Source organism: Cebus imitator, unplaced genomic scaffold (assembly GCF_001604975.1).
Source record: "Cebus imitator isolate Cc_AM_T3 unplaced genomic scaffold, Cebus_imitator-1.0 Scaffold335, whole genome shotgun sequence".
Taxonomy (NCBI): domain Eukaryota; kingdom Metazoa; phylum Chordata; class Mammalia; order Primates; family Cebidae; genus Cebus; species Cebus imitator.
In genome coordinates, this window is record NW_016107650.1 from 420508 (window position 1) to 440935 (window position 20428).

At 36.2% G+C, this 20428-nt stretch overlaps 1 protein-coding gene across 1 annotated transcript; it reads left to right on the forward strand.

The window, feature by feature from the left end:
• Window positions 1-1663: 1663 nt before the first annotated feature.
• SLC17A1 (solute carrier family 17 member 1) lies at window positions 1664-20123 on the forward strand. The gene is given in 8 exon segments (XM_037730159.1): window positions 1664-1697; window positions 6156-6328; window positions 12329-12562; window positions 12646-12733; window positions 13087-13173; window positions 18461-18579; window positions 18682-18843; window positions 19971-20123. Coding segments are annotated over 8 exon segments (1050 nt in total).
• Window positions 20124-20428: the final 305 nt, after the last annotated feature.

Consider the following 20428-nt stretch of genomic DNA (forward strand, 5'->3'; position numbering starts at 1 on the left):
AATTACTGGCAAATTCCCAAATTTCTAGTCCACTAGATGATTTTGAGTCACACTCCTTCCCTGAAGCTTTAAGGAAAAGGTAAAAGTAAAGTTAAAAATTAAGCTTTTAGCTCCGACATAGTGATGTCAAAAGAATTGGTGAATGATGTATGGGGGCTAAACTTGGTAATACTGGCAAGTCGACACTGTGTAAAATTGAGAGAAAAGTCTTGACAACAGAAGAAGTCACTTTTTTGTGCTGAATCAGGTTAGTCTCACTTTTAAAAGAGACTTATTAAATAAGCATTCAGTTAACTCCCCAGAGGGCCATTAAGGGGGCCTTCCCTGGCAAAGATATGATTGAAAGTACTTAGCAATAGCGGAAAATTTGGGGAAGGGTGGAATATGCCTTGTCTTCTAAGGCTTTTCACAAGAGAAAGAAAAAAGAACATATTTTTAGCAATCAGTGTGAGGGTCACAGGGACACAATGAAAGAGTCGTATGTTTTGTACAATGTGTGATGCTTGTATAGCTGTGGTGTGCTCTGTCTGTAATGTGTGTGGCACACTGTGTGTGCCTGGTGGGTATGTGCCCATCGTTTGTGTGTGTGTGTGGTTATGTGTGTGGTGCTTGTAGCTTGTCCTTCCGTTTTGAGGATGTAGTATTATAACATGTTTATATGTTTGGTTTGCATGTATGGGTGCAGTATATGTGTGGAGAACATAAGGGGAGTTTATACCATGTGTTTATGTTGTATGTATGTATGTGGTGCATATGTATGGGTGGTTTGTGTGTGTGGTGTTTATGTATATGTGTTATGAAATAAAGAGTGGCCCCAGAAGAGGTTCCAATGTGTGATAATGATGGTTGACAAATTGCTCATTCAAAAATATTTTGCAAACCCAATCTCAGGACTTACGTATCTTTGGAGCACTAGGTATCATATAATCTGATATGATAAAATCCTGAGGTCTAGACTGACCAGCACAGATTGGTGCTGAATTCTGACTATAAAGGTTTGCCTGATAGGAGACTGCTCCATTCTGATTTATCCGCTGAGCTTCCTGCCATAAGTGACTGCTCTATCCATGGAAACTGAAGATATGGACAGGGACATGTGGAAGTATAAAGAACAATTAGCATCTGCTTGAGTTGGTGGTATTAATAAGCAGATAGTATCTTTTAGCTCTATTGAGATACAGGAGGAAAAAAGAATTTATTTCACCTTTGCTTGCTCCTTCTCTGACATTCTTCCTTTCTTTTTGTACTGCCAAGTTTCTGACCTATAACAATCTCCTCCTGCCTGAAGGGCTTCTTTTAATGTTCCTTATAGAGGAGGTCTACTGGCAATGGATTCTTTTCATTTCTCACTCTGGAGAAATATTATCATTGGATTTAGAATTCTGGATTGGCAGGGTTATTTGTTTGTTTTCTGTAGTTTTCAGGTCTTCCATATATTTTTAATCAACCAAAATGATCACAAAAGTGAAATAAACATCAAGGGGAGCACATAATGTAGGTGAATGAGCACTGCTGTGATGGAACAAGTTTCTCTCTGAAGCAGTTTTAAACCAGAGAGGAGTACTGGGTAGCGTCTACATCATGCTGACATTACTGTGTTTTGCACTCAATAGTAAATGGAGGCCAAACCCCTCAGCAAGAAGAGAAGCAACTTCAGCCCTGTATGCAAATGGATAACCAGTTGCCTCCCAAAAAAGGTAGCACTTTATTCTGTTCCACTGTATAGGCTTTCTCTTTCTTAAATATTACATCACAGATTATACATGGAAGAATATTTCTGTGAAATACATATGAGGTCTCAAAAATATTCAGAAAAGAAGGGAGAAGAAACCAGTCCTACTATGGTTTTCAATCAGAAAATCCCAAGTAAAAAGTTTCTACATACTATGGTTGCTCACACTTTATTTTCATTTTTGGATACTTGTCAGTTTATCATTTGGTAGAAAATATCAGAAAATAACTGGGCTATTTTGGTTCCATCTCCAAGAGAAGAAGAGATAGATCTGTAAGAGGAAGTAAGACAGGATGAATATTCTTGAGTCCCTGCATTCTTGGACATCAACAGATAAATGTGTACTGAATATTTTTTGAGATAAACTGTTTATTTTAGGTAGGGTAGGGTATCAACAATAAAGAATTACTGCTATTGGCTTAGCGTTGTGTCCATGTCATAGGGGACAAAATCCCAAAAAACGAGATAAGCAATAGATTGTATACTTTTTGAACTTATGTAAAAGTTACTGTATATTAAATTATATATTTCTTCTTATATCAATTTTGATATTTATTTTGCTTAAGTTGTCCATTTCATCTGCATTCAAAGTTTATATATATATATATGTATTTTTTTTTCTATATTTCTGCCCTTATGCATTTAATTCCTTTTAGATCCTTTGGGTTTGTTCCTTTGTTCAGTTTCCAAGTTTTTAAATTCTTTCTCCTCTTTTTGATAAATATATTTACAGATGCACATTTTACCATGTCCCTGAGTTTGATATGCAGTATTCTTACTGTTACTCACTCCCAAACTCTTTAGAATTCCCCTTATGGTCTTCTTTTTGACTCAAAACTTATTTAGACATAATTTATGTACTTCCTGGAGAAATGTGAAGGAGAGAAATGAGTAAAACTCAAAAGGGCACCCCTAAATGACTAAGACAATGAGCCCCTCTCTGACATGGTGACAATGACTTCACTGTTACCACATAGAGGCTTTCTTCTCTCCTGCAGGGGTGTTTTTGTACAAGGTTTCTGATAGCTTTCTAGATCCATTCACCTCCCTAAGATTATGAGTTTAGGCTGCAAATCAAAGAAAGCACTGGCTGATGATTAAATTTCTCAGGGGTATTCTTTTGCCCCCTTCTATCCAGCTCTTAAGATCATATGGCACAAAATTTCTTGGCAGTCCACTAACAATGTTCGGGAGCAATGTGTTCATCCTTCATTGATCTTGTGAGTCTTTAGCATCTAAGCATTTTAGAAGAGGGTCTCCTACTACATACTATTCCATTCTAGGGCCTGGGTATTTCATTCCTGTGGTCTCCATATTGTGGAAGGCAAAAAAATCCCAAGATCAAAACTGCACAGTGAAAAATCTGACTTTAATGCTCAACTTATGTTTTGAGGCTCCCACCTTCACTAAGCCCTTGGCCTGAATATTTCATCTTTCCTTTTATTTTTTTATTTATTTTTTTGAGACGGAGTTTCGCTCTTGTTACCCAGGCTGGACTGCAATGGCGGGATCTCGGCTCACTGCAACCTCCGCCTCCTGGGTTCAGGCAATTCTCCTGCCTCAGCCTCCTGAGTAGCTGGGATTACAGGCACGCGCCACCATGCCCAGCTAATGTTTTGTATTTTTAGTAGAGACGGGTTTCACCATGTTGACCAGGATGGTCTCGATCTCTTGACCTCGTGATCCACCCGCCTCGGCCTCCCAAAGTGCTGGGATTACAGGCTTGAGCCACTACGCCCGGCCCTCATCTTTCCTCTTAGATCACCCATGCTTTTAATGAAATGGTTTATTTTAAATATATTTTATCTAATATTCTTATCTTTTAATAATGGAGGCTCAGGCTAGTCAAGAAAACTAGCCAACTATTTATTGGGTACTAATGCTTTTTTTCATTTAACAGTTTATCTAAAGAGTATTCCACAATTTTAGGCAGAGATTTTTCCTCATTTTTAGAGCTGAAGTATGGATGGATATATTATAATTTATTTAAATGGTCACTAATTTATAGACATCTAATTTGTTTACAATATTTTACTAATTCAAACAATCCTATATGAATGCTGTAAAATGATATGAAATTCAATTCAATAGAATGATATAAAATACTTATACATCTAATAAAATAGTTTCCAATATATAAAGCAAAAAAGCCCTATGAAAATTATGAAGATACAAAATCCTAAATAAAATATTAACAGAACAAATCTAAGAATTTATAAAAACATTAAAAAAGCAACCAAGTCAGGTTTATCCTCAAAATGAAAGAGTAATTTAATGTTAGAAAATGTATACATGTCACTCCACAAAAGTTAAAAGAGAAAAACTGTATGATTATCTCATTAGATATAAAAAATTTATTTATGAAGTTAATATTTATTTGCAATAAAAAATTATTAGTTAACTATGAATGTGCAGTAGACAGAATTCCAAGATGACTCCCAAGCTTCCTGGCTCCTGTTTTATTCTTGGGTGGAACCATGAGCACAGAAATTACAGCCCAGAGCCCAGAGGGTAGAGCCAAGGGCCACAAGAATTATCTCCAGACCTCATGAAAAATCCAACACTGGCCTTGAACTTCAGAACCTTCATGGATCAATGACTCCTTTTCTCCTCTGTTATTCCCCACCCCACCCCCTTGTCTATAGCTTTATCCTACACCTGTTCCACCATTACATGCTAAGAGTGTTAGGGGCATTTAACTTGCCTCTTTAGTTTCACAAGCCCACAGAAAGAAATTGTGCCCTAGGATGGATTAATCATAGGTGTCTCTTTCACAACTGGATTTAGATGATGAGGTTTTGAACTTGAGCTGATAATGTAATAACATGAAGAATTTGGGAAGCTTGAAATGGGGTGAATATGTTTTGCATGTAAGAGGAACAAGGCTCTTTAAAGGCCAGATGGTGTCCTGTAGTAGGAAGAATTCTAAGTTTACTCCCAACACTCCCAGCCCCTGGTGTATACACACTTTCTCCCAGTAATGTTCCCAAATCAGTTGATCTTAAATAGGGAAATTATGCACGCAGGACAGATCTAATCACATGAGCACTTTAAATCTGGTTGTACATGTCAGAGACAGAGTAGGTAGATTCAAAGTGTGAGAGGGATTCAACATAAAGTAGATTCCCATTGCTGATTTTGAAGATGGAGGGGCCACATAGATTAACTTTGCCTGTTTTTGAACTTCGTAAAACTAGATTCCTATAGTATATACTGTCTGGTCTCTAGTTTCGTTAACTGAGCATGTTTTTGTTGAAATGCATCCAGATTTATGCAGATTGTTGTGTATAAGCAGTTTCTTTCTTTTATTTCTGAGTAATATGCATTGTATTAACATACCATGGTATGTCCACTCTTTTCAAACATTCTTCTATTTTGAATAAAGCTGCTATAAACATTTCTGTACATATTGTTTTGTAGACATATACCTATATTTCTCTTGGAAAAAAATGTCATTTGTTGAAAAATACTTTACTTTTCTCCAATGAATTGCATTAGTACATTTTTAAAAAGTTAACCACATATGTGTATTTGTTTCTGGACTTCCTACTTTCTTCCATCAGTGAACTTGTAATCAGCTGTACACCAGCTGATCAGCTTATATCAGTAAGTAATTACATTTTTTTAAAGTGCCATTTTTCTCCACATTGAGCATATATGAGTCTTTCAACCAGAGTATTCTTTAAACAGTGGAAAAGGAATAGTTTTCTTGACAGAAAATGTCTTCATTGTTATTAAGGGGACTTACTTTCAAGAGTAACACAGAGTATTTTTAAAGCGTTTTTTAAAAAGTAGACATGAGCCTGTCCTTTGCAGGGACATGGATAAAGCTGGAAAGCAACATTCTCAGCAAACTGACACAAGAACAGAAAATCAGACACTGCATGTTCTCACTCATAAGTGGGTGTTGAACAATCAGAACACATGGACACAAGGAGGGAAACATCACAAACCAGGGCCTGTCAGGGGGTCGGGGACTAGGAGAGGGATAGCAGGGGGTAAGGGGTTTGGGAAGAGATAGCAGTAGGAGAAATATCTAATGTAGATGACAGGGTGATGAATACAGCAAACCACCATGGCATGTGTATACCTATGGAAGAAACCCGCATGTTCTACACATGTACTCCAGAACTTAAAGTATAATAAATAAATTTTTTAAAAAATAGACATGAACCAAAGAACTTGGAAGACTGGCTTAATTTTCTTGGAATTTCTAGTTGGCATTATAATTTTAAGGAGAATATGATATCACTATATCAGTCACACATCTTCCTATTATGTAGTAATTCACAAAGGCCATTAAGTACAATAAAATTTTAAATTAATATCATGGGCTCCAAATTTCTGAATAGCCCTTCTATAGTTAAAGTACGTTTTTATCTCAGCTGTGTCAACAATTGAGACTTTCTGTTCTACTTTGTAGCTCCAGGTTTCTGTTCCTTTCGCTATGGATTGTCTTTCCTTTTGCACTGTTGTAATGTCACAAGAATGGCACAATGTACATGCCTGAACCTCACAATGGTAGTCATGGTGAACAGTACAGATCCACATGGTTTGCCCAACACCTCCACAAAGAAGCTCCTGGATAATATAAAGGTATATCTATAATTTTCCCCACAGTCAAATGTTTACAAGCCTGTCTTTTTAACTAATTTGTGTAGAGATTGAATTGTATGGATATAACAATATAATTGAAAAAGAAGCTCAAGTCTTCATCTACTTTGCCAGTAGTGGCCTAAATAAAATATTCCATGATTAAAGGATGGTTCAACACTTCCGAAGAGCTTGTTGTGTAAATCCTTCTATGTGAGGGAGAATAAAACCCAAGAGTTAGGGCTTCTTTACAATCAAGAAATTTGGACAAGAAGAAAAAAATGGAAAGCATTTTAAACCAGAAGTGGAAGATGAAGACACATTACATTTTTTATTTAAGTTTTGGACATGCAGGACATTTAAATGTTTCATTAATTTCATCTTGGGAAGACAATCAGTTGTTATCTGCCAGAAGATGCAGATGCAAGAAAAATAAAAGCAAGATAGGTAATGTCAGTCAAGAGATGGAAACAACAAAAAGAATAAAAAATCAATACTAGACATCAAAGAAACTATAACAAAGAATGCCTTTGACAGACTCATCAGTAGACTTCACATCACTGAGGAAATAATTAGTGAACATGAAGATAGGTCAAAAGAAATTTCCCAAGCTGAAATGCAAAGAGAAAAGGAATGAAAAAAAAAAAATTAACAGATCATTCCCAAATTGTAGACAGTATCAAACAGTGTAACGTGTGCATGGCTGGAATGCCAGAGAGAACAGGAAACAAGAAATTTTTTTTAAATGGCTGAGAACTTTTCATAATTAATGACAGACAACAAACCACAGATCCAAGAAGCTCAGAGAACACCAAGTAAGATAAAAAGCAAAAAGATAAACAATCAAAAAAAAGCCACCTAGGCATATCATATTTAAATTGCAGAAAACCAAGACAAAAAGAACATTTCAGTAAAACCAGAGGAAGAAAATACCTACAGAGGAACAAGTAGAATTACAGCTGACTTCTTATCAGAAACCATAAAAACAAGGAGAGAAAAGTGAACTCTTTAATGTGTTGAAAGAAAGAAAACCCCTGCCAATCTAGAATTCTATATTCAATAAAATTATTGACAAAATTGAAAGACTATAAAATTTCAAGCTATAGTTATAGCTTGAGAAAGCCTTTATTGTCTTTTAATTTCTAAATGTCCATCAGTAGGTGACATATATATGTGGAGGGAATTTATTGCCAGCAAGCTTACCACAAAAGGAATGTTAAAAGATGGTAGATTTTAATCTGACTACACTGATAATCACTTTAAATGTGAATGTTCTAAACACACCAGCTAAAAGACAGAAATTGTTAGAATTGATAATAAATAAATATCCTCAAATACGCTATCTACAAGAAATCCTGTTAAAATACAAAGACTCAGATAGGTTAGAAGTAAAGAGATGAAAAACTATGCAACCATGAAAACATGAATCAAAAGAAACTGAAGTAGCTATATTAATTTTAGAAAAAGTAGAATTTATAGCAATGAAAATAACCAAAGATAAAGAGGGCATTACTCCAAAAACAAATGATTCTAAATACGTGTATCCGTAACAACAGAGCAGCACAATGTAGGAGGCAAACACTGTGAGAACTCAAAGGTGGAACAGACAAATACACACTTGGTAACTATTTTCTATTTGTTAAATCTATTCTTTGTTAAACTTTTTTTTTCATTCACATTTTCCCTTCTCTGGGTTTAACTGAGCATTTTATATGACTGAATTTTATCTCCTCTCTTGATATATTATTTACACTTAAAAAACTGTTTTAATAGTTTCCATAGGTTTTTAAATATACATTTTTAATAATATAAGTCTACCTCCAGATAACACTATACTATTTCATGTATCATGAAGGCTTCATGTAACAGAATATTTCTGATTCCACTCTCCCATCTCTTGTGACTACTGTTATTCATTTTATGTATCTATATGTTATAAACCCTCAAAACATTCCTTCAACAAAAAGTTATCTTTTAGATTAATTCAAAACAAAATATTTACCACTTTCATTTATTCTTTTCTAATGGTCTTACTTCTTAATTGTAAACTTACATTTTTTAGCTATATCACTTTTCTTCTGCCTGAAGAACTTTTTTTGACTCTTTTTTGTGGGCTTTTGTTATTGCATATAAGAAATCTTTGCATAACCCAACATCAAAAGAATTCTTCTATGTTTTAGAAGTTTTATAATTTTTCATTTTACCGTTTAATCTATGATTCATTTTAAATTACTTTTTGTATATTTGCATTAAAAATCTTTTTTTACATATGGATATACAATTTTTTTCCAGCATAATTTGTTGAGAAAACTATTCTTTCTCTACTGAATTGCCTCAATGTTCGTTGAAAATTAGTAGTTGGAAAACTAATACTACCTACTGCTAATTCTGAGACAGTTATAGTAATCAAGACAGTGTAGAATTAGTGTAAAGACAGAAAATAGATCAATGAAATACAATAGAGAGACTAACACAAATATGAACAACTGATTTTTCAATATATAAAAAATAACAAACATAAAACTGGACTTCATCAGATTTTAAGATACTGCTAATTTAATAAAAAAACAAGCCAGCAGCAGGGGTACATATTTGCAAATCATATCTTATAACAAACTTCTATCAAAACTCAATTTAAAAACACAACCCAATACAAAAAATAGAAAGAAGATATGAACAGATATTTCACCAAAGGAGATACACAGAGGGAAAATATTCACATGAAAAGATGCTTTATATCATTTGCCATTGGAGACAAACATTAACTACAAAGATAAACTACTACACACTGATTCAAAAGGCTAAAATTATAATGATTGCACATACAAAGTGTTGGCAGGAATGTAGTGGAAAGAGAATTCTCCTACAGTGCTAGTGAGAATGCAATGTGGTACAACCACTTTGGAATACACTTATTCATTTCATAAAAAATTAAGCATACACCTATTATATGATACAGTCATTCCACTGCTAGTTATTTACTGAAGAGAAATAAAAGCATATGTCCATTCAGGGACTTGTACATAAATGTTCTATGAACATTGTTGTCTAGCTTTATTTCTGATAGCTAAACAACTGGAAATAACCTAAATGTCCTTCAGCAGGTGAATGAATGAACAAGCTATGGCACATCCATAAAATGGAGTACTCCTTAGCAGTATAACAGAATGAACTACTGACATAAAGAACAATATAAATAAAACTTAAGATAATTATGTCAAGTGAAATAAGCTAGACAGTCAAAAAGAGTTCATACATAGGACTCCCTCAATATAAAACTTCTAGAAAATGTAAACTAAGTTAAGAAACAGGCAGGAGATCCGTGGTGGGGGAGAGCAGGAGGGAAGAATTACAAAAAAAGTAAGGGGGAGCTTTTGGAGATAAAATATATGTTCACGGTCTTAATTGTGGTTACACTTCACAAGTATATATATACGGATAAAGTTTATTGTACTGATTATCAAAAATCTGTTAAAATCTATTTTATGTATGTGTTTTGAACTACATTCTTAAATATTTGTGGTATTCCAGTGCTTTGGTTTAAATACTCAGAACCTCATATTCTAAAGAAATGGTTTCTCATAGGAGTTGTATTTTAGAGCCTTCACTATAGCTCTAAAAGAGGAGGAAGATCATGAGCTATGGAATTTGGAAGATTTCTCTAGGACATGCATCAACCTGCCACTCCACAAAACCTTTTGTCATCCCATGAAACTTCCTGTCACAATTCAGTTTCCTGCTATATATAAGGTACTACATTTAAAAATGAAGAAATAGAATGCATACTTATTCTAAATAGAAAGACACACCAGAAAATTATTCCTCAAAGCAGATCCAAATTGTAGTCTAATATTACAAAATAACCTAAAAATTAGTAAAGCAATTACAGCTATGAAAGGAGCACCACAGTGCAGTACCTGCAAGAACTCAAGGTAGACATGGCCAGACCACAGAAGGCTATGCTCACACAACAGATGTATGAAAAAAAGGAAATTGACAGGAAAGTATTATGAAAGTCAGAAAGAATATTTTAGAAAAAAACACGAAATAACAAGAAAAACAAGGAAGAATAGACACACACAGATATTTAAACCCAGTAAGAAATACTGAGTATAGAAAAGAAGATAAGAAAGAAGATAAATGAGGAATATTCTGTAGTCAATCTTCCCTCTTCCATCAAAGTCAAGGAGAATGTGTCATTATTCTTTTTAAAGTTTACCAACCTGACAGAAATTCTGCCATAACTTTAAAGTAGATATTCTTTCATACTAATGGGATTACACATTTGTATATTTCTGTGATCTATGTTTATTGATCATTTCCATTTTGTCCTCTTATAAATTATCTATTGATACCCTTGATATATTTTCCTCATTGAAGCATTACATATTTCTTATTCATTTATATGACCCATACAAATGTGTATATATATTTCTTTTTAAGATTTATATAGAGTCATTTATACATTTATATGTGGAATACTTTCTTCAATGGCAACCAGTTAATGCATTGAATAGAAAAATATAAACTGAGGTTTTACGCTCTGAGCTCAAGGTTTTTAAACCAATTCTGGTGAACTTTTTTTACTTTCTACATTCTGCTACGGAGAGTGATAGCTTTAAGCCATAAGAAAAACTATCCACAATTTTAAGTGATCTGTTCACATGCACAGGGAGAGTGGAACAAATGCCTCCTGGCCCACCTGATATGGGTAAGGGTGGGTACTGTCTTCCTAAGTGCTGCCTGTGATTAAAAAGAAGAAAAACAAACAAAATCTCCTTCATCTTCTGGGTAGCCCCCTTCCCCTCAATGGAAAAGATCTGGAAATTCCCTGGCACCCTAGCTACAACATGGATATGTCTTACTGGTTATTATTTTGTACCCTTGGAGAGTCACTCCTCCAAGATTTCTCCTTGGAAGTCATTTTCCAGCCAAGAGAAATATTACACTCTAGAGGCCACAGCTACAGGGTGACAGGGACTTGAAAAGGAAAGAAAAAAAGAGGAATGGTGGGATAAAATAATACTGATGACAACAAACATATGGATTCCTACCTATTATATTTAATATTCAAACAAAAATAACACCAGCACATTCACTGTTTATTCAGGAAACCCTTCATTACTTAATACGTTCCTCCTAATTATGAAACTGACAGAGAAACTTCAGAGAATGCAACTATCTTAGACACTTTCAAATAAACTTTATCCTATCCTCCCCTACTACCATTAAAATTTCTTTCTGTTCGGTGGGTCCAAAAACATGTGCAACCTGCTCCCTCATAATCTCAACAATAAATTCAATATTAGAATTTTCTTTTATCGTTCCTTTAATAATGTAAAAAACAACTATAGATGGCCCTCTAACCTAGGAATGGACAAACAAATATACTCCTGGAAAAAATACGTCACATCAGAGCCAAGTGCAAGAATAGAAATGACCTTTTCCTTTTAACTGTCCTGTGTAGTTATTTGTACAGCTCAGGCTGAGATCTCTTCATGATTTTATCTTCTCTCTATCATAACTTTTCTCTCTGGGAGCACTATGTATATGGAGAAAAGTGGTTTTGTGAATGAGCTTAAATTAATGGATGCCTTAGAGAAAGAGAACAGGCAAGAGGAAATTCACAACTGTAGTGTAAGCAGTGCTATGAAGTACAGGAAATTAACTATTTTAATGTATGTATGCTATGCAGGAGGAGTTTACATGTAGTTTAGCAACATTCAAGAAACAAACATTAAATGTCTATGCTGTGGAAGGTACTGAAGGGAGGTACAGATAGTGTCCTTGGCTGTGAGGACTTTACTCCAACAGTAAAATGTAAATAAGTAGAGAAAATGGTGTGATAAAAGAATAAAGAAGGTCCTGGGTTAAAGAATACTAGGTAAGAGGGGAGCTACCTTACATGAGGTGAGCCAGAAGAACAGTTTCCCTAAATCCCTAAATACCACAGTAAATGTATGATATGCAGAGTGACTCAAGGTATCCCTGCTTGTCTTTTAGAACCCTGTGTATAATTGGGGCCCAGATATCCAGGGAATCATCTTGAGTTCCACCTTCTATGGTTTCGTCATCATCCAAGTTCCTATTGGATACTTCTCTAGAATATATTTTGTAAAGAAAATAATTGGCTTTGCATTATGCCTTAGCTCTGTGTTAAGCCTGCTCATCCCACCAGCAGCTGGAATTGGAGAAGTTTGGCTCATTGCATGTCGAACAGTTCAGGCAGTAGCCCAGGTATTAAAATAATGCTAAAACTGAACGGAGTTTAAATTCATAGGAAGTGTTAGAGATTAAATGTCAAAACTTTCTTTTTTCAGGGGATAGTTGGAACAGCCCAATCTGAAATATATGTCAAATGGGCTCCTCCCCTGGAATGAGGTCGACTTACTTCTATGAGTGCATCAGGTAAAGACTTAGAGCCTAGAATGTTTGAATCCCATTTTTGTCTCATTGTATTATGTTCTTTCCTTGAGCCGTAAGAAACGTGTGTTTTGAACTGTCAAGGGCTTTGGAAATCATCTATTTCAGCATTTTGGCTTTGAAGATGAGAAAATTGTATAGAATGGAGAAGAGGCATTCTTATTTCAAACAATAGAGAAAAAGAGAGAAAAGCAAATATTTTGTTATTTTCTTCTGATCAGTGTTATGCTACACAAATTTATTTCACAGGAAATTGGTCTTTGCTACAGTGAGGTTACATTATCTATACTTTCAGATGCCTGCATTAATTAGAAGTGTTCTTTGTACTTTCTGATTAGGGTTTTTATTGGGACCCTTTATTGTCCTGGTTGTGACTGGAGTTATTTGTGAATCTCTGGGCTGGCCCATGGTCTTATATATTTTTGGTGAGTCTCTTTCTGTAAAATTCTGGTTATTACACAGAATCTAAGAAAAATTTAAATATTAAAACCCAATATCAAATAAAATTCATATAAAATTGTATAAAAATCATATAAAACTAACATTAAAAATCACGAACCCCGCTGAGTAAAAAAAAAAAAAAAAAAAAAATATTCATTAAGTTTCTGTCACAAGCAAGGCATTATGATGCTTATAACTATACATGTATTTTTGTACATAACTTTTATAATTCTATAATGTAGGTGCTATAGATGAATATGCTTTGATGTGAAACTCTCCCAGAAAAAGACGATCAAAACAAATAACTTTACAGATTTCAGAAAGATATTACCTTTTATACTTAACATTCAAAGCATGATGTGGAGCACAACTCCATAATCAAAGACATTAATTTCCACAGCAAAAAATGAAATTTGTGCAAACTAGAACATACAAAATAAACTGTACAGAAATAAGATTTACAAATAAGTGATAAAATCATTTTTGGCTCTTCGATGCAAAAGTTTTCAGGTTCGTGAATAAGAAAATATGGATAGGTTCTATTATGGCCATTTGACATGAGAGGAAACTTCAAAAGGCTTAGGTAACTCGCCCAAAGATATACTTAAGGCAAAATCAGAATAATTTATTTACAAAGTGATCACTTAAAAAGGTAGGTATGAGATAAGGTAGAATCCCAGGGATAGTGGAGTTACCTGGGCTAGCAATACAGGAGCCAGCAGCATCTAGCATCCCCAGATTCAAAGGGATCAAGCAAGGGAGTAGTTACCAGAATCCATTAGGGGAGAGTCCTACAGAGCAGGATGCCTTAAAAGAACTCATGATTTTTTATAAAAGGACATATAGATTGAGGCAATCGTAGGATGGAGATAACTAGGGTTTGAAAAGGCACCTGGATTACACTCAATTCTCTCCCTCTCATCTCTATCTGGAATTTCTGTTGGCCAAATCCAGGTGGAAGCAGAGGACATGGGGGCCTACTGACGTTGATTCAAGTCAGTCATCTGTAGCCAAGGCAAAGTGAAGAAGGATGAGGAGTACACTAGGGGGACAAACAGAAGACATCCAATACACACAGTGAGCAGACGACAGAGCCATAATCTGAAAACACATCTTCCATACTCAAAATTCCATTGCTGTTAATGACTGTGTTAGTCTTCAGTAGCAAACAATGGTCAGTATAGTGATGAAACATAGCCCCTTATCAGGAAAGGAGCTGAAAAAACTGAGAATGTCTAGCCTGAAGAAGAGAAAACTTGAGAGATGATACCTTGTAGGATTGTCACACAAATAAAATGCAGACCTGTTTTGAATTATAAAACTAACCCAAATATGTAGAAATTGCGGGGGTGGGGGTGTGAGGTTTCAGCTCCATGTTTCAGCTCAGTTTCAATAAATAATGCTGCCCAGGATTGCTGATCAACGGTTAGATGGTATCTAATATTTATGTTGTATTCCTATAAGATCATGTAAAGTAATATATGCCACTTACAGTTATCATGGGTGGCTCCATGATATAACTAGAAATTACATGATAGCCACATATGTCAAATGACCTTCCCAAGTTAGTGGCAAAGGAAAAACTAAAACCAAGATTGTTTAAAATTCCATTTGAATATTCTTGCCAAAAAAGTTAAACAAATCTGAATAAATACTGTTTTAAAGAATAAGACAATGACTATATTTAAGCAGCTGAAAATTGCTAGAAATTACGAAATAGAGCAAATTGAGTCACAGACTTACATTTGCACTCCAAATGGCCTGCCATCGTGCTATATTTGTCTCCTAAAGACTATTTCAAACTACTTAACTCTTCTCAAATCTATAAAAGGATGCCCTTTCCCCTGTCCTCCATCTCAAGTAAACTCCCTTTGACCATTGAAATTATTTTGCATAATCTGTCTGTACCCATTGCCTACATTTCCCAGCCTCTCACACTCTCCTTAACTCACATCTGACCAGTGTTTGTGCCATCAAACACAGCTGTTGCCAAGATCATTTATGGCTTCTGTCAGAGCTGACCTGAGGCCCAGGCAAAAGGGCCCTTGTCCTGGATTCCACACTGTAGAGAGCCCATTCTAGCTAGGTTCTCTTCATAGGCCAGGTGCCAAGACAGTAGCCTCAGTAGAGCCCATGACTCTCCTTCTAATAATCATAACTGGAATGTCTTGATTAAATAGAACCAAGGTTATTGGTTATACTGGAAAAGACCAGCAGAGCTCTTCCCAATATTCATTGAATTGGGTAGTGACCAAGGGAGGAAGGAGGCACTACTTGCAGAAGATATGAGTGATGCACAATGGGGAAAGCAAGGATTTCCACACATATCCATTCAAAGTACCTAGTGATGTGGGGATGGATCTGGGTAGGAACAGGTCAAGCTTCAAACTAGTCGCCAGAGATTTGTCTTCAGAATTCTAAATTTAAACTTGACTCTTCAGGCCATTGTTTTTCCCTTTGGCATCTTTCAAAATTGTCCTTGATTTACTGAAGTTGAATATTATATTGTAACTGAAAATCATGTTTGTTGCTTACTATTTGTAGAGTGCAATTAACAAGAGTTGGGCCTGGTACAAGGAAAGTGGATTTATTCCAAAATTAGCTTGGGGAAGGGACACGAAGTTACTTGCTTAAATGTGCCACTTCACCTTTGGAGCTGAAGTGGTGAAAAAAAAAAGTGAAAGAATATGGGTCCCCTTGCTACCAGGCAGTTATTGACTGCACAGTTGAGGTGGCACTTTTCATGGGCAGAAGTAGGTTGAAAAAGTGACCAAAAAAGCATGCTTTCAATATGCCCTCCTGGTGGAACAAAGTTCCAAAGCCATTCCTGGAGAGTGGAAGTTCCTAGGCCATACCCTAGAGATGAAAGTTCCCTGGCAATTTGGTGCGCAATTGACTGTCACCTCTGGACCAGAGCTATGTCTTGGAGTACATAGTTAGAAGAATTTTCCCTATAGAGAATGTCTGGTGAGGGGAGGAGGTGAAAGGTTATATTTAAATTTCTGAAGGGCTAATTTGGAAATGAGAAGCAAGAGGAAAAGGGGAAAAGAGAGAAGAAGAGAAAATTTTTAAAACATTCCCTTTTTCTTAAAAAACTGGGGGCATTTGGTTTCACTATGTCAGATTGTAACTTTTTCTGTATTTATTCTTCTTGGCATTCTTTAGGCTTCCAATATCTGTGGTTTGAGGTTTATTACTAACTTTAAGAAATTCTCCATTATTATTGCTTTAAGTGTTTTTCTAATTTTTTCTTGCCCTTCCTTCCTTTCTTCTTGCTTGCTTTTCTTGCTCTCTTTCTCTCTTTTTCTTTCTTTCCCTCTTCCTTTCTTTCTTATTTTTGGCTTTTTTTTTTTGAAACAGAGTCTTGCTCTTGTCACCCAGGCTAGAGTGCAATGGTGTGATCTCAGCTTACCACAACCTTCACCCCCTGAGTTTAAATGATTCTCCTGCCTCAGCCTCCTGAGTAGCTGGGATTACAGGCGTGCGCCACTATGCCCAGATAAATATTTTGTATTTTTAGTTGAGATGGAGTTTCACCATTTTGGCCAGGCTGGTCACAAACTCCTGACCTCAGGTGATCCACCCACCTCAGCCTCCCAAAGTACTGGGATTACAGGCATGAGCCACTGTGCCCAGCCCATTCTGTCTTTTTAGTTCTTTTTCTGTCTTTGCAATCCAGTTTTGGAAATTTCTATTGCCATTTTATCAAGCTCACTGATTTTCTTGGTCATGTCTAGGCTACCAATGAGTCCATCAAAGGCATTCTTTATTTCTACTATACTATTTTTATTTCCAGCATTTTCTTTTGATTCTTTATAAACTTTCCAGACCATTCCTTTTCATCTCAGTTTCTTTGACTCTACCCTCTCTACATTGGACTTCATCTTTATGGCCATTTTTTTTTTCTCAGTCTCTTCTGCCAACTTATCCTCTTCTACCTGCCATTAACTCTTATCTTTCATCAGAGCTCCACCCCAGCCTCCCCATCTAGGGCTGTAATTTCTCTCTGGACAAGATAATTCATGCTTAAGGGTAGACTACCACTCACTAACATTTGTGTCTCACAAATAATTTGATCTTTCCTTGCCTCAGTTTGCTCATTTTGAAAAAGAGACAAACAGTATTATGTGAATTTTGGGGCAGTTGATTGAATAATCTTTTTCTTTTTTATCCACTACAAAGTCAACTCCATAAAGGCAGAGATTTTTGTCCATTTTATTCACTGCTATATCCCCAGTACTTAAAACAGGTGCATGGTATGTAATCAGCACTTAATCAATATTTGTCAAATGAATGCAAGTCTTCTGGAAGACTGACTGGTGAGCACTATATACGTCCTGTCCCAACAGAGAATTCCTCATGGTCAAGTTATTAATATAAAAAACTCAAAGAAACAATTTGTCAAACTCTTATGGAACTCCAATAATCCCTGAAGCCTGGGCTGTATCTCAGGAACATGGCTGAGGCTAAGCTGTCAAAACTGGCTGATAATAGCAAAGACAGGGAATTAACCTAAATGCCCATCAATGATAGACTGGCTACATATATACCATTGAATACTATGCAGCCATAATAAGAATGAGATCGTGTCCTTTGCAGGGACATGGATGGAGCTGAAGGTCATTATCCTCAGCAAACTAACACAATAACAAAACTAAATACCGCATATTCTCATTTATAAGTGGGAGCTAAATGATGTGAACATACGGACACATAGAAGGGAACAATACACACTGGGGCCTATAGGAAGGTGGAGGGTGGAAGGAGGGAGAAGATCAGGAAAAATAACTAATGGGTACTAGGCTTAACACCTGGGTGATGAAATAATCTGTACAGCAAGCCCCCATGACACAAGTTTACCTATATAACAAACCTGCACATGTATCCCTGAACTTAAACGTTAAAAAAAAAATGGGCAATGTCAAGCCCTGTGCAGGCTCAGCTGTACCATACTCTTATGGTGGAACACATGAAGAATTTGAAAGGAAGAGGGCCTGAGGGCAGGGAGGCCCAGCTGTCATGCGTGGAGGGATGCAGAGGATAGGAGATCAGGAAAGGGCATAGGGCTTACCACCATTTCTGTAAAACTCATCTAGTAGGGAGAGGTCCCTGTAGATAAAAGGAGAACTGTGAAAAATATAAGCCTTGTTGCAAAGTTTCATAAAAGATAAAGGAGGTGTAGTTTCTCAGACTAATACATTGAAAAATCCCAACTTGACAAAGATCCACTACAAACAGAAACTTCCAATTCTACTTATTCTTCTTTGATAGGTGCTTGTGACTGTGCTCTATGTCTTCTCTGGCTCTTTCTGTTTTACGATGACCCCAAGGACCACCCATGCATAAGCATCAGTGAAAAGGAATACATCACATCCTCCCTGGTCCAGCAGGTAAAACACAGTTCTCCATATTGGCATCTCCAAGATTCTACTCCAAACTAAACATGTTCCAGTTTGTTCTAATGTGCTAATGATTAATGAATTTCTTTCCAGGTCAGCTCAAGTAGACAATCTCTGCCTATCAAGGCTATGCTTAAATCACTTCCAGTCTGGGCTATTTCCATTGGTAGTTTTACTTTTTTCTGGTCAAATAACATCACGACAGTGTACACTCCAATTTTCATTGACTCCATGCTTCATGTTAATATAAAAGAGGTAAGTATACCATTTGTTCTGTTTTTTTTTTAACTTCATGAAAGATTTTGTGTTCATTTTTCTGTCTCTAATGACCCTAGTCTCAGCTCTTGTCAGCTCCTTACACTATTTGTATACTGCTCTTCACATGGAAACTCACTGTTTCTGCTTTTTATACGAACACTGCCCAGAACAGAAGGCGATGATGTAGACATAAGTGACTAGCACTCCAGCAACAGCACACATGCATCTATGTTTCCACACATTCCCTGTCTCCCATTCACTGTGTGACTCCCTTTGTATATTACTTAAGGCTCAACATCACCCTTCCCTACAGGGACTGGGGGCCTCCCCTGAAAATCACTTAGCCACACCCTGCCACTCTGCCAACCTTTTACCAATCCTCTCTCCAAGATAAGGCAATGAATTTTGGTTATAAAGCCAAGACTCAAGTCTTGCTTTGGAAGAACTGGCATACCCACTGCTTATGTGGCTTGGAGAATCACTGTTACAGGCAACCTCCTATTGTTTGATACCATAATAACCAGACAAGACTCATTTAGAAATGGAGACTATCTGGGCTTGCCACTTTGCGGCATTCTGTATTGAACTTCCAACCAGCCTAGAGGCCAGCATTACAGTAAGGTCTCATAAAGCCTCTCTGACTCAGTATTATACTTCATGAAACCATGAAGTTGTCACAAGGATTAGTAGCAGCTGGTCCAGTGTAAGCACATATGTATGTCCATAATTGTCATCTTTATCCTCTCTATTATTTTCCCCAGGGCCAGTATTTCTCATTCCCAATGTAGTCTTCCTTCTCTATTATCCAGTGCTTTTAGGTTTCATGATACTGAAATTGGAAGATTTGACAGATTATGACAAATGTTACTGACATCAAAACTATTTTTCTCTTTCTTTTGGGTAGTATGGTCCCAGCAGTAATTCTGGTGTTGTATATTGATGGTGTTGTATATTGTTGTATATTGATGTTGTATATTGATGTATATTGATGATGACTTTTTTAGCTACTTATAAGTGTGTTTTTCCACATTAGACTTATAAGTCTATATTATTTTTAATATTACATTTTAAATGTTATAAAACAAAAAACCAAGAGCAATAATTTACAATTACTTTGAATTTTAATCCCTCAGGATCCAGAATCTGCCTGGTTTAAAATCTTCATCTTGAAGGCAGCCATTAATGTGATTGGCCTAATTTTCTACCTTATAGCTGAAGCAGAAATTCAGGACTGGGCTAAAGAAAAACACCACACACATCTCTTAGGTGAGAAATGATCAGATTAAAGTTAATTTTTTGAAACCAGGAATATGGGAGAGAGAGGAGTTAAGGATGACTCCTCAGATGGGGATGATAATGGGTACAGGTTTGGAGGAGAAGAGGAGACCATGTTAAGCCTGAGAATATTAGACATCCTGATGGAAATGGCTATGGGACTCTTGGGGGGATGCTGAGGCTGGAGATATAAATTTGGGATGCTGGGCCTCTTTAACATTAAAAGGTGAGGAACAGAAAGAGAAGTTTGCAAGAAAGACTGGGAAAGGCCTTCAATGAAGTAGGAAGAACAGTTGTAAAATGGAGT